We start from the raw sequence: 14853 nt of genomic DNA on the forward strand, positions 1-14853 counted from the left end.
GATCTTCTTTTTCCCTTCAGATGAAAATTCGAACAGCCCCTTTATCATAGGAAGCGCCATGGTTAGAAGAGTATCATCATTATTACCACTAGCAACACAGCCATCGCCGATACGCAGCAACGTATACCCGTTACCTTCAATGTGCCGCGGTCCTCCTCAGCTCTGCGATATGCGCTGATTGTGTACTCTGCTGAGCTTAATCGCAGTGAGGTCTGCGGTTGCACCGACGTCCTATAGTACTCGCTAACAGCAGCCTATGAAGCCATGGATGATTATTGTTAGTGCTTTTCTCTTTAACCAGTGCATGCACACCAAAAAGTGCCCGCTTCTTGCCGCTGGCAGCAGGGGCTCCAGTTCAGGTACATACCACCTTTCTCTGCTTTTCAGATGCTATGTTCGCGATTTCGCTGGGGTCCGGGGAAAATTACATTACAAGCCTAAATGGTATTTTGGCCTGCACAGAATTGGTGAGTACCGTCACGAACCGCATCTTGCATGTCGGCGACATGGGTGCGTAGCTGGGCTATTGTACTGCTCTCTCTCGCACGGATGGCCAAGTGAGGAGCACTCTATCACAATGTTAGTTTTTGTCACCCGCCTTTGGGGTTCTGCTCCCAATCCCAGAGTCGCCGGATCAAATCCCGGGCCATGGCTGCCGAATTTAGATGGAAGCGGAATGTGCCCGTGTGCTCTGCGATCCCAGTGCATGTTAAAGAACACTAGGTAGCGTAAATTAAACCGGAGCCCTCATTTTTGACGTCCCTCGTAGCCTTTGTGTCGCTTCGGGACGTTAAACCCCACAATTTACAATTCCACTGCCGCAGCCTGTGCGATTACAGTGGGTCGGAAATTTTTGTGCAGAAGCTGAATGTTCTGCGACAAACATAACACGCCGCACTGATATGCACGCAGCCATCGCTCCTATTTCCGTTGGAAATCTCAACACAAGATGGTCCAATCTAGTCAGACCTCGGAAGCAAAATTAACAGTCGCTAACAGTAAGGGGTGAGTGCGATATCTTCAGGGTATGGCAGCTGCATGTAGACATCACTACTACATACGGGGTTGTAGTTTCCGCCTCTTTGACCACATGATTGTGGACTCTAACAGTGCGCACTAAGCAACCTAAAGTGCGTTGAAAAAGGCAGAAGGTACAAGGTAAATATCCCATACCAAGCTACTATCCTGTGACTAATCCTGGAACACATGAAACTAAATCTGTATGAAACAGCTTGACTGTTGTTCAAGCGAATTTACTTCCCCCTCCCTTTTTCTAATACTACTCGTATTAGCGGTATGTGGTTCTGTAAAGTTCCACCCTAGCATAAAAGCATTGGGCCCCACTAGCAGAACCTGCGAGAGCACTAGGGGATGTGTGTGCCATTGCTTATACGACGCATCGGAGAATGTGCTTACATGTCATCTCTGAAAAGGCGGGTACACGACGGTAAACCTTCGTGCTACGACTCACACTTTTATCCTTTCGTTGCTGCAGGTATTGGCTATCTTCGTCTTCTTCGGCATGTTCGCAAGGCGAAAACTAAATTTTCCTCAAAAGTTTCTACTCGCCACGGGCCTCTCTTACGGCCTCAACGATCTGAACGTTGTGTTCTCGTCATGGTTCTCCAGCAACACAGCGGACCTTTTGCCCAGCGTTTTTTATGTAAGATGCCCGAGTCTCCCACCACCGCCTTGCTGACGCTGCATGGAATCATCGTTTTTGCCCCTTCTTCAACATGGGGGACATCCCTTTCCACTTCTGAGAGTTATTCGTGCTTGTGGCCAGCAAACCGCGTCTTCTTCGCCAGTGCGAAGTTTTTAAGCTGGGGATTGTACGCAGTAGAGGAAGTGATGTTGGCCACAACCAATTTACTTCTTATGCGCTCCAAAATGCATCATAAAAGAAACATTTGTAGGGGGGGGGGGGGGACAGATCGGGAGCACTAATATTTTTGTCACTTAACGGTAATGCTACTGTATGTCCTACTCGACGGTATCCCCGATTTTCCTCGTCTAATTTTCTGTACAAACTGGAGGGGACATTGTGTTAATGCGTCAGCACTTACTACAAAGGCGAAAGCTGTTCTGGGTGCCACCTTCTGGAATATGGACCGTCGAGTTCACTCGTGTTAGACGCATTGGGAATCCAGTGTTTCAGCGTACACGTTGTGATTTCCCTCATTTCCCCCAACACATAGATCAAGCTAATTTGTTTCACTTCGGCCAGTCTTCCTGCTTTGATCAGACACTTTTCGGGCCTGCCTTTGAGTTGGACAACCCGTATATCTCGCGGGATGTCGAATATTTCTATATTATAAATAACATTCCACGTGAAACGAAATCACGGAAATTCTGATGTGTACGTTTATGGCAATGCATGTATTTTTCATCGCTCCTATGTTCGCTAGACATCGTAAACCCCAAAAAAGTGTTGTAGGCGGACTTATTCTTTTGAAATTCCATGAGCCATGGCTTGTCATAGTTGCTGTTTATTGATCCTTGAGGTTGAATGATAACATCTTCTAGTTTGAGAGTTTTAGAAAGTTCAGTGAACTCGTTGAAAAGGAAGCTGAAACCGACGTTTGAACTGTAGCTGGGTGCCGCTTTGCGTTTGAATGAGAAGCCAGACGAGCATATGCACTACGTCATTGCTTAAGTTACTTTTTTTGGCAAAAGGTTATAAGCGATAAAAATTTTTGTTGATGGAAGCCCTGCAATGACGAAGAGAAATTTGTCCTGCTTAAACACTAATACCTTATTGCATGTACAACTGAGTTTTTTCCGCTCTGTGATATCGTGAATTTCAGCATTAAAGGAGTAGGAAAGTATATGAAGGAACGAGAAACTGTGATTCCCTTTTACTTTTAAACTGTGATTCCCTTTTACTTTTATTCACTGTTTAAATCAAATACGAAAGGCACTTACTGTTCAAAATGCGTTCTTATTTTCTTGTTTGTTCACGAGTAAGGACCCTTGCACTTTACATGTCAAGGTCGTTCGACGGGCATTCTTTTTTCTTTCTCTTTTTCGATCTTGAGTTAAAAATTCAGGTTTCCGAAACTGGAATTCATTGCCATGGAGTACATCCGCTACTCAGGGCACAATAAAAGAAGCAGTAGTTTTTCTGACGTCACAATCAGTGGCGGGATATGGCATCAATGCTAGTAATGACGGAAACATGCTGCTGACATTAATCTTTTTTTTTTTGGAAGGTTTTAATTTCACTCGTGTTCCTACCACTGGAGTCGCTCTCAGATGTTTTCTGATTAAAAAAAGTAAATCTATAAAGATAAAGGCTAAACCCCCTGAAGGCATTATATTCAACCCTAGTCTAGAACTAAAGGCTGTAGCGTGCGTGTGTGGTCAGATACATTGCCTTGAAAAAACTCTTTACTACTGCAGGCTTACGATAGAAACAGGACCTGAATAGTTGAATGTTTCCCTCGGAGGGGCTACAAAGTGACCGTACCAGTTTTCATGTTTGAGGATTTCGTGGTCTTAGTAGCATTTTGAAAAACACAGCAATTGTAGATTTTTTTTATTGCCATAGCCCTCACGGGACCCAAGAAGGTACTGTTGTCTTCATGAGTGACTAGATAGAGTCCTGAGAGACCATCGCGAACAACATGAGAGGGAAAGAGCGATATCGTATGTGACAGCACACAAGTAGCGAGAAGGCTACATGGAGGTATTTGCGCAGAGCCGCAGCGGTGACTCGGTGGTAATGGTGCTCGACTGCTGACCCGAAGGACGCGGGTTCGATCCCGGCCGCGGCGGTTGAATTTCGATGGAGGCGAAGTTCTAGAGGCCCGCGTACTGTGCGATGTCAGTGCACGTTAAAGAACCCTAGGTGGCCGAAATTAATTGGAGTCCTCCACTACGGCATCCTTAATAGCCTGAGTCGCTTTGGGTTGTTAAACCCTCATAAAAGCGAAGGTCTTTGCACAGACAGGCTGGCATGACAGCTGGGCGCGCACGAGGCGGCACAACAACGTGCATCGCACGCACGATTTAGAACTGTCTGTTCGGGAAGATGGTTTAGCCAGCCGATGCATGTTAAGGAAAAGACTGGTGCAAAGATGCGTCGTACGCACGCTCTGCACAGAAAACTTTCCGAGATTTCTTTACGGAGTGCGTGCCCACATTTGCGCCAGAACCTTTTTCTTCAGCTGGCTCTACTCGGAGTCGTCAGAGTATCTAGCGAGGACAAAAAAAAAAAAGGCCGCCCATTACTCACGGTTTACCTGACGTAGTCAATATTCCCGTGCTATTTCTCTAACAATTACAAAAATGATTCAGCTCACCAGATGACTTAAAAAAATGTTTCTGAATAGTGCGTCGAGAAAAAAAGAAAATAAAACCGAAAGATTGTGTGCGCCGCCACATGCGGTTTTCAATAGGAAACTGAAATGGCGTCAGGTGTTATGTTGCCGATCTTTGAGGCTAGAACGAACTGGCATCCATTTCAAGGCAGTTGTCACGGAGTCCTTAATGAGGTCTGCGTGATCATTAAAGTCACCAGTTTTAATCGATTAATTGGAAGAACTTTTTCATTTATAACTCCAATTTTCTCGGGAGTAAATATGTTTTGCTGGCCAACGTCAACACAGCCGCAAATAGTCATGGAATCGAATTTCGCTCAGAACAAAGATTGCACGGAGTGCCCCTTCAAGTAGCTGAAAGATTACAATTATGCTTTGTTTGTGTACTTATGCCAACAAGAAATCGTGTTTTTGTTTGTCGGCGTATTTAGTTCGAAATAATTTCAACATACGCTATGTAGCAGAAGAATCGGTGCTCTCGAGGAATTTGAATTCGAGCGATTCTATGCTATACCCGGTTCTCGGTTGACGTAGAATGCAGAGCTTAAGGGGCTTTATGGCACGGTAATCTTTGTCCCGCTGAACTCCCTCGCATAAACTTCTGCTTGCAGCAGTACCTGATGTACCAGTTCACAGCGATGATCTCCTTCACTCTTGGCAGCATGCTAGCGTTTGTTGTTCCCGGATACAGCCGGCCAACCCTACAGGCGGTAAGTTGAGCCTCGTCAAGGAGAGGCGCTCTTAATAAGCAGCAAAGGCTTGCGAAGTACATCTTAACGTATCAGTATTTATTTTTATTTTTGCTCCAAACAACTTGTACCGACTGCACTCTTTGAAACCTCGACGTAATCCCATGTTAGTGCAAACTGCCCCTGAAATTTCGTTCACCTAAGCTGCGCGCTTTGTTTCTGCAGCTTCCATTTGATTTACCTCTCTAAGCATCCCTAGTACACCGCAAGGCTTAGACAAGTCCCATGCACTTTGTGCAGCGCTCCCTATGCTCTAAAGGCTGGGAAATCTCAAGACATGAAAGAAGAGAAGGAACAATGAGGACAGCTTGAATTCTGCCCATATCCATACATGTTCTAGTCATAGACTACTCTCACTACTGGCAAACGGAGCTGTTACAAGCTAGAAAAGGTCAGAAATCGAATACAGTATCTCGACCCCCGCCCCCCCCCCCCCCTTTTTTTTTATACTAGGATGAGGACGCCACTAAACCCAGCATAACCCGACATAAGAGATCTCATGGAAAATGCACTACCCGAAGAAAAATGCACCAGAATAAAAGGTGTCGGTGAAAACTGCCGGGAAGTGTCGTACAAAGTGATAGTAGTTGTATTTGCTGAGAGGGAGCAGTTCACCAACATCAGACTATTTCGGCGACAAGCACTCACAACGGGTAATTCATGCACACTGCTTGTTCTATTGGGTTTCCTTGCGATCGACGTGCGTGCGCGTTCGTCACGTCAGTTATTTTTTTAAAGCTGTATACCATGGCCTTCGAGAATACCTTTTTGTTTTTGTTTTCTATTGAGAACAAACGCCAAAAGCGTGTCCGACAACGTCGGCTTTGTGGAGGACAGCCGCAAGCTTTTCTCGTTAGATTGTTGAGCTTCACTCGAGCACTAATTGCCAAATGCTCCGCGTTTTCCGTAAAAGTCGCATCGTTTATGTAGTTTAATCAAACTCAAATGTCACCAGCATGCCAGAATGCATGATAGAATTTTTTTCGCTCTTGAACTGAACTGGTTACGATCATTTTGCTTCCGCATTTCAGGCTTTGGGTCTGCTGTGCGGAGTGGTCCACATCGGTCATTTTACATACCTACTCGTGAGCTGACACCCACGCTGTGGAGAACAAGCGCGAATAAATCGTGGCGGACACTTGATGAAATTACTTGCTATCAACTATGTAGCTGCCTTCATTAAGAAGTTCACTAGTCTCTGGGGTCGCGGCTGAAGGCTGCGAGCTCACGTGGCTAGCACTGAAAGCAGGTTCGTACTCCATAGGTAGGTCAGCAAAACGCATCACATGAATGCAGGATGATTGTGGTTGTGCGAATAGTGCTTTTTTTGAAACCGAGTCGAGTAAGAATAGTGTAGTTTATTTATTTTTTATTGATACTGTCAGCCGTAGGCCGTTACAGGGTGAAAACAGATACATATGTAAGTTATGTAAGTTAAAATTCTAATTGAATAAGAATCGAATATATGTGCTATTATTCGCAACTTATGCGATATATTCGTTCAAAGCGAATATTGATGCGAAACAGCGAAGCGCTAGCGGCGTTATGAGTCGTGGGTATGCAGCTGTACCTGTCTTAAGAAGCAAGACTCATCTTTACAAGTGTACACGCACACGAAGTCAGTATAATACACAGGAAAACTACATTTTGCTACAGATCACAAAAGCGAACAAGCTAGCGAAAAATCTCAATTGATGAGAGTGACGAGAGTTGGAGCCATGGCCTCAGATATCGAGCATGAAGGCAGGGTTTGCTATACCTGGCTGAACCCTGTCCCGTTGCGCAATGTTGTAGGCCATATGCACGAGCATCAGGAACGCCGCCACCTAAAGAGACCGCGTCTCGGCGTTGAGCCCTCTTTCCCCGCACAGACAGATCCCGGTCGCATGCTGTGCGGCTTCTGAGTAGGCCCCGTTTTTGAAATAATCGTCAAAGAAAACTGCGGCGTGCCCTAATTGATCTTGGTGCCATTTATTCGAAAACTATTGAAAACTTGACAACGCATTCAATTTGTTGCGACTAATTTTGTACATGCACTATTTGATTCGTTCAGTGAATCTAATAAACGAATATTTGATTCGGCATTTGAATATTTTGAGTACTCGCACGCCCCTATCGGCATGATACATGAAACATGTAAACAAAGAACACACAGCCTAGCTCAAACCATCATTGTATATTCAGAATTTGTGGCTGTAATGCTAGACTGGCAAGGAACTTGACTACTCAAATTGAACATCGTCGAATTGAACATCACAACATAGTCACGGACAGAAGAATATGGACCACGCCTCGGCGGTCAGTCTTCTGAAGAGCTGCCTATCGAAAAGTAATGGACGTTTGATGCATTTGCAATATTTATTTTCGCCTTTGCACATAAATGCAGCAAACATATTTCCGTTACGCAACGCGAAAGAAGAGTTTGAACGCGGAAGCGTAGTCCGTATTTGAGGCCTTTAGAATACCGGAGACGTATTAGCATAGACTTATACCGATTTACCGAACTCTCGCAGCTGGCGTCTGGCGTATACGGTAAACGGGTGTACGTCTACGTTAATACGCCCGCAGTATCCTAAATGTCTGTTATTCTGTCCACGACTGCACGTCTTAGAGGCGAAGTCTTTGTCAAAAATATACAACCAAGAGGTTTGCTTTCAAGCCGTGTAGCGGTGCCCTTTAGTATATTTGACAGTTCCAGGCTTGGATGTGTTGAGGACTTAAGTTCCTCCTGCCTTCGTATAAGATTAGGGTCCCTGAGTCAGCGAGAGTAGCCGGGCTGCAGGGCTCGGAAGCAGACCCCATGGTTTGTATACTTTTGACAAAGATTGTACATAAAAAAAAAGAAGCCGCACATACAGGGAAAAGTCGAAGCCAAACAAAAATAAGAACTCTCTACTGTAAGAAGTCGGAATGCATGCTATTATTAAGGGTTGGGCTATTCCGTTTTTACTTTTGAAAATTCGGCGGTCTTTTTCGCTTTTTATTTCAGAATACAATATTCAGTATTTTCTGGAAAATTTTCTTTTCGACGAATCAAATAGTGGCTCTCCTGGTCATTTAATGTAGCAGTTCTGTGTGGTCAAAAGTCTTCTAAAGTCTATATCAGTGTTTTTGATATCCTGAGCTATTTATTTACGAGTAATTAACTTCCAAATGGTACTACTTAGAGCTGTGCTTGTAGAAGAAATTAATATCGCCATTAAAAGAATAACTCAGGTTAAATGAGCTAGCCGGCCGCCAAAAACGACAGTAGAAGTTTACTCTAAAAACTAGGTTGACATGTTATTGTTGGGTTGTCGCGCTGGGTCACAAATGGCGGCAGCGGTGGGATTGCTGTGACGGTTCTGCCTACCGGGAACTGTAAAGGAATTGCCCATACCTACCGCAAGAAAAGATAGCTGAAGAGTCCAGCTTGAGAAAAAGGACACTTGAGGTGTCCAGGATATCAATTACACGTCAGATGTAAAGTGGAAATAAAATAAAGATAAATAAAAGGCAAACTTTGGAGCATGCTGTGCATTACTGATATGTGTTGAAACGAGGAACTATCATAAAATGAATGGCTTCATAAACTTCGATATACTTCATAACCTATACCCAGCATATATTGAAAAGAACACCAGCAATTGAGATTTCATAAAAAAACATTTTGTGAACTAACAAGCTGCGTAAATATTCTTTACCTGCGGCGACTCACCGTACACTTTTTTGCACTCTGGATGTGGTCAACACTGCGCCGAATAAGTTGACGGGTAAGCTTCTTTAGTTGTTAGTACGAAAGAAAATTGATCACAGCATGATAGAACAAGATGTAATACGGCTTCCGGCAGTTTAATTGGTCTGTGGTTAGAATTACATGTGGAACACTGAGTCCAAGAAGCATGGAGCTACATCAATAAAGCTCCTCAGCATCGCCACAGCACACTTTTCTCGATCCTTGGCTGACCTCCAATGCGAGTTCGTGGCATTCGCCATCTGGACAAGAACAAAAGCGTTGATTGGCTCCTATCTAGCGGTCTGCACTTAGCGTTACATTAAGTCAGAACCCGGGCATTCGCGATGAGGTGCAACCTGGAAGCTTTTGCGCGCATACGTCACCGTGCCCTGCTCCCCGCCGTACATGGCCCTTAAGGTATAGATTGTCGACCTGCATCGCATGACGGCTCTTTTTGGCACTGCCCATTCAACAGCCCATTTTCTTTTCGAGCCCGCTATGTAAGGTTAATCCTATTCTAGTACAGGTTTTCTCCCTTCAACTGGCGCAGGTTGTCCATTGCCTTCGCTGTGGCTTTTACCGCAGTCGTAACAGTAGAAGTCTCGTATAGGTTTATTTTTCAACAGGGAAAGTCCTTAAGGCGCATATGCGCAGAGGGTACAGTAATTCAGTGGTCTTACGTGTAAACCAAAACAACGAATCAGTTGCATGAATGATCCGGGCGTCCACACTTGCGGCACATAAGTTAGGGCGAAGTGCGAGATGCGGACTGGATGCGGCCAAAGAAGAGTTGCGTAGTTCCCCACAAATGATCAGTCGCCGTCCATGCCGCCGGCGAGTAGAGCGCGAGAATCGTACGCGCCGTAAATATGAGTGTCGTTGGGTCTCCGTAAGATGGCGATGGCTTGGCCGTACCATTCGAAGTATTCAACCTTGTGCCCACGAGCTAGCAGTCCGTGGAGGATGTCCTGCACGGCAGACGCAAGCGTAGGCGAGATGCAGTTTCTTTGTAGGGGGCTACACCCCTAAGAGAACGCGGAGCATGACCCTGAATGTTAATCCTGCTTCACCTGAATGTCGCGTGCCACTCTAACGGGGGAACTGTCAGTTTTGAAAACAGAATGCGTAAACGCGTAGTCAGTGTGCTTTTTTGACAAAACATGCACCTGTGCGGCACTAGCTAACGTGTTTAGCGTTTTGTCCTCGTCTTACTGAAGGCCAGTGACGCTATTTTTGGAGCAAAGCGCAACGAGGCGAAGCGTACTTAACGAATCATGGTTTTATGGTCTTTATTCGAAGCGCTGCAGAGGCAGGCTGAATATTTGAGCTTAAAAATTGCTTGTAGGCCGAAGCTGTTCGATCTTTTATGCGCTCCCCCTTTATTTCGCGTCAGTGATATCCCTAATACCTGTAAGCATCGGCGGGATTTTGACGGTTTTGAAAAAGCTTCTCATTCGTCTTTTTTTTTATTGTAGTCGCGACCACATTTCGACTACTGCGAGATCATCGATCACTTCTTCCCCCCTGTGAAAGGTAGGGCGGAGGAAGGGAGGGGGGGATTAAACTTTAATTCCGCGTAAGGTACCTCTTCCGTGCGTCTTGCGGAATGTTTACGGTTCTCCCAGCTATTCCTTGGCATGCCCGGCTCATTAATAGTTGCCTGCTGAGCAACGACATGGCACAGCAGAAGCGAATTCTCTTCTCTTCCTCTCTCCCACCCCCAACGCTCATCTGAGATGCAGCTTTCTCATGCACTTAACGTCCTGCACTGGCTTGTCACTAGCCGCGCTGCCTAGCTACCTGTACCGCACACTCAGCAGGCTTTCCCATCGTGCACACATACCATTCCTCTTATCTTGAGACCTCTACCCTTCCTGTCTTCTTTTCGGCGACAATATTGTTTCCCTTCACTGAACTTAAAGTATGTCTTTTGCTAGCCTGCTATACATAGTGGCGCGGACTGAGGCAACTTTCTTTTCGTTCTGTTTAGGGCCTCACCATATACTTGTCCTTTTGTTGGTGTGGGCCGGGCGATTTTAATCATTTGTTTGCTTGAGGGCACCTACTTAACACATTTCTTGGGTCCCAGTATATTATGCGGATATTTTACCTCCCTTTCTCGTGCCTAGGATGCAGGACAGCTTAGGTTCCCGCCGTATATAGTCATGAGCTTACGGTTCTCGTTACCTTTTCACCTTTCTAGTTAGCTGTAATCTTTTTTCCTCTTTTTGCACAGTCATGCACACATGTGCACATTTGCTATGTTTGTTTTGCCGTAGGCCGTATGCCAGCTTGCAGCATGCTCTGAGCATGCGTTTCTTTGGAGGCGATTCTTTTGTAATTGGGAAAGTAAGAGTTGACAATCGATCTGATTTCCTATCTTAACCATGCTGCGCTTACGAAGTCTCGTTCAGGATAGAGCATCGAGATGCCATCCTAGGAAAAAAAAAAAGATAATACCGCTGTCAGGTGGCAACTTCGATCCGACCCCGATCGAGACCGATCCCGGTTGAAGTTCTGCGCGCATTCGGTATGCAGCGCTGCTACACCAGCTACACGTTCTCATTCGTTCCCATCCAACGAGTTGGCCTTCTAAATACCAGATAGCACTCCATGCGCACGTAGTTATAAAAATGATGTCAAGCTACGGTATATGTAAAAAATAGATGATAAAATACTTACAGCAGTTTTAAACACAAAAGCACGCAAAACACCTTACTGCCGGCCATTGCGCGTGAGTGCTGCATTTTTTTGCACTACTTTTCAAGCAGGTGCGTAGTGTTGAGCGTTAACGTAATTAGAGCCGCACTGAGTAAATAACGTGTTAGTATTAAAAGGATCAGTGCAAGCCGAAATGGCGAGCGCCGTCTGTGAGAAGCCAGTGGCAAGTGGTAACCTACCCATCGGGCTGCGGACAAACTTAGTATGCTACCTATGCGAACTCAGCATACCACTTCCGAAACAACGACATTTTGTAAGTCTACCTCGGACATAACGAGCCATAGTTTTCCAACTGGATATGAGGAAATTTAGTGTACTGATCTTGGATATACCGAACCCAAATATGCCACCTCTGACATAACGAACTTTCGCGTGCGAACGTCGGATGTAACGAACGTTTGGCAGCTAACGGGTTTAAACAATCCACTGAGGATCACCTAAAAGTTATTTTAATGTTATGAATTTTATAGAATCGTTTTCAGTACGTTTTATTTTTTTTTGTGCACTTCACTGCATCCTGACGACGAGGATAGCAGCCCTTAACCACGGTTTAAGAATGGCTTTAGGTCGAGCCGGATCGGGCTCGAACGCGATTAATTTAAACTGGCCGTGTAGCACCGCCGGATCCGCAATAAATTCTATCAGTGCGCGTATATACGCGGACTTTTCATTGGGACTAAGGTTGGGTGGCTTAGTGCGTCTATTTACGTGAGCATAGCTCGGGTAACTCGGATGGGCCGCTTTGCGCCTGTCAACGCAAAAGGAACGTTTTTATGCCCTCCACCGCAATGGCAATGCCCTTTCTCACATGAGCATGATTCCGAAAACAAAAGCCAACAGCGCAGCGGCCCGACTGGATGGAAATTGCACTACCTGTGGCCAGTGGACGCAGTCGCTCGGACGCCTTCGCAGGAATAAACCTCAACAAGGCGCTCTTCTTTAATCATTATCAAACATCGGGATAAAGAGGAATGAATCTCACGTGTTCGAGAGTTCGACACTGCGTTCTGTTAATAAAAATTCCACAGTTATGCGCAGAAAAAAACAAACAAACTGAAGCTTAAATTTTGGTACTGGTATACCTCTCTTACCTCGCCGCAAATGGACGGCTGCCTGCACTAGCTCGAGCCGCGTTGGAAGCCACGGGAACTATCCGACGCTCCGAGGGCCCGCATTTGGTTCTTGCGTTGCACGGTACACTAGAGGGCGATTACTACAGGCGTGACGGTTTACAGGCGCGATCCATCGCCAAACCATCCAAACTATGGATCCATCGCGATCCATCGCGGAAGTTGTGCGAAGGGACACTGCAGCGCCCTTCCGTGAGTCCTCGCATGCATGAGCTCGGTCTCCTAAAAGAAGTACTTCTTTTTTTTTAAGCGTACCCATTTGCATGAAGTCTACTATAGTCGCATACAACTCAAGAACAGAGCAGCAGATGCCCCTCAAAGGTGATTATCAAACCTGTGCCGTCGACGCATTGTCATGACGTCGAGGTGAATCGTGCTTCTGCTAGCCACCTGCAAAGCCATGCTAGCGAGCGAAAGACGCGTGACCGCGACGTCATGAGAACAGGTTCGTGTCATTGGTTTGAAAAGGTTTTGGGAGGCATTTACCTCTTCGTCCTTGAGTTGTACCGGCCACAATGGTTCAGAGGCTGTGGCATTCGGCTGCTGATCCCATTGTAGTGGGATCGAATCCCGGCCGCAGTGGCTGCATTTCGATGGACGCGAAATGTAAAAACACCCGTGTGTTGTGCGATCTGAGCTTACGTTAAAGAACTCCAGGGGGTCTAAATTAATGCGCAGCCCTCCACTACGGCATACCTGTTCGGGACGTCAGAGCCGACGTATGCCACATTCTTCAGTTGTATTGTACTGTAAGCCTGAAGGATTCGCTAATCGTCGGTAAAACAATGCGCTTATCTGACGGTAATAGAAGTTAGCTTTAAGCCGCGCTAAGTTAGCATGATTTTGTGAACGTGTTGCCAAAACACTTACATGGTCGACTGACTTCTCGGCTTGCACTGCGGAAGGGTACATCTGATGGTGCACCCGTGGTGCATCAATGGCCTCTTTAATAGTGTGGTTCATCCATAACGCTCGCATTACCACCTGCACAAAGCAGTCACCAGCACTGTCCACTCGTTTCTGCGTTGGGTTCCACAGCAGTTGTGAATCAGCCATTTTCGCCATTTTTACTATAGCTGGCGCTGCCATAATGGCAGAAGCGTGCTATTAGGGGGAAAGCAACTCCACAGTATTCGTTCCGGAAGCCCGTTTCTGTTCGTTGCTCGCAAGCAGTCACTTGAGGCTCAAAAATCGTGCTCATTAAAGAAAGAGCGTTTTGCTCAAAAGCTCAGACAAAGGCGGCGCCAAAAACATGGATAGATAAAAGAACTTGCACAGCCAAGATGCACAGGAACATTTGTGCATCAGCCGGTACACCTGGAAGTAATCAATGGGGTCTCTTGTGCTGTGGAATTTATAATTTTAGAACTTGAGCCTAACGCATAAAACCGGTGGGATATTAGAGAAAACAGTTCTTCCTATCCATTAAAATAACACATGTTGTCGCAGCAATCCGTCTTTAACTTTGCCGATATACGACAAACCAAATACGCTCGACTGTTATAACGGGCATGTTACCTAAATGCATCCCATAGCAGACGAACATGTAGCTGAAAGGGTGAAGGTGATAAAAGGTGAATGACGTTAACACAACACCCTAGGAGCATAGCCATAATCGGCATTATCACCACCAACAGCACGGTTACATCCACCGCCGAAAAAAAGCCCCTTTCATTGGTCTTGTATATTAACCTGCCATATGGCAGTCATGGCCACCCACGTTTGCTAAACGCATCTCCCCACGTCTTACGCTGCGCCGCTTCCTTCTATATGTTTGCCTTCCCAAGGAATCTACCCAGTTACCACCTCTTCGCATTACGTGCCCCGCCCAAGACAATTCCCTCTTCTTGGTTACAGCTGCAGTATTAACCCGCGCTTTTCTCTTCATGTCTCTCGAAATAGCCCTTATCATTATTGCCTGAGTCGCTTTGAGACGTTAAACACCCATAAACCATAAACCTTATCATTATCTTTTTGTGATGTCCTCATTTTCCTTTCAAGGCTTTACGTCACACAAGTTCTTGTCTCAAATGAGCTCTGGCAGGATACAACAACCTCACGCTTTTCTCTTGAAGGGTGCTGGTAAGCCGCTGCTCATAACTTGAGACGGCCTACCAAATGCACACCAGCCCATTATTATTCTCCTAGCTATTTTTTCTTCACGGTTAGTCTGCAGTCACTATACCGCGGCCTAGATAGATGCATTCGGTAACTAC

At 45.8% G+C, this 14853-nt stretch overlaps 2 protein-coding genes across 3 annotated transcripts in view; one reads left to right on the plus strand and one right to left on the minus strand.

The window, feature by feature from the left end:
• Positions 1-14853, plus strand: part of LOC144114437 (alpha-(1,3)-fucosyltransferase C-like) — a 119574-nt gene that overhangs the window by 33450 nt on the left and 71271 nt on the right. Inside the window, exon 2 of one of the 2 annotated variants that reach the window (XM_077648181.1) lies at positions 388-467. The exons of the other annotated variant lie outside the window; for it this stretch is intronic. The gene's annotated coding sequence lies outside the window, so the exon portion shown is untranslated. The remainder of the gene's footprint in view (positions 1-387; positions 468-14853) is intronic. 2 annotated transcript variants of the gene reach the window in all.
• Positions 9365-14853, minus strand: part of LOC144094423 (glutathione hydrolase 1 proenzyme-like) — a 29778-nt gene continuing 24289 nt past the window's right edge. Inside the window, exons 9-10 of the mRNA XM_077628374.1 lie at positions 13508-13621; positions 9365-9754 (exon numbers count right to left, since the gene is read on the minus strand). Of these exons, the coding sequence (XP_077484500.1) occupies positions 9599-9754; positions 13508-13621 (270 nt within the window). The 3' untranslated portion in view covers positions 9365-9598. The remainder of the gene's footprint in view (positions 9755-13507; positions 13622-14853) is intronic.

This window comes from Amblyomma americanum, chromosome 1 (genome assembly GCF_052857255.1).
Source record: "Amblyomma americanum isolate KBUSLIRL-KWMA chromosome 1, ASM5285725v1, whole genome shotgun sequence".
NCBI classification, from domain to species: domain Eukaryota; kingdom Metazoa; phylum Arthropoda; class Arachnida; order Ixodida; family Ixodidae; genus Amblyomma; species Amblyomma americanum.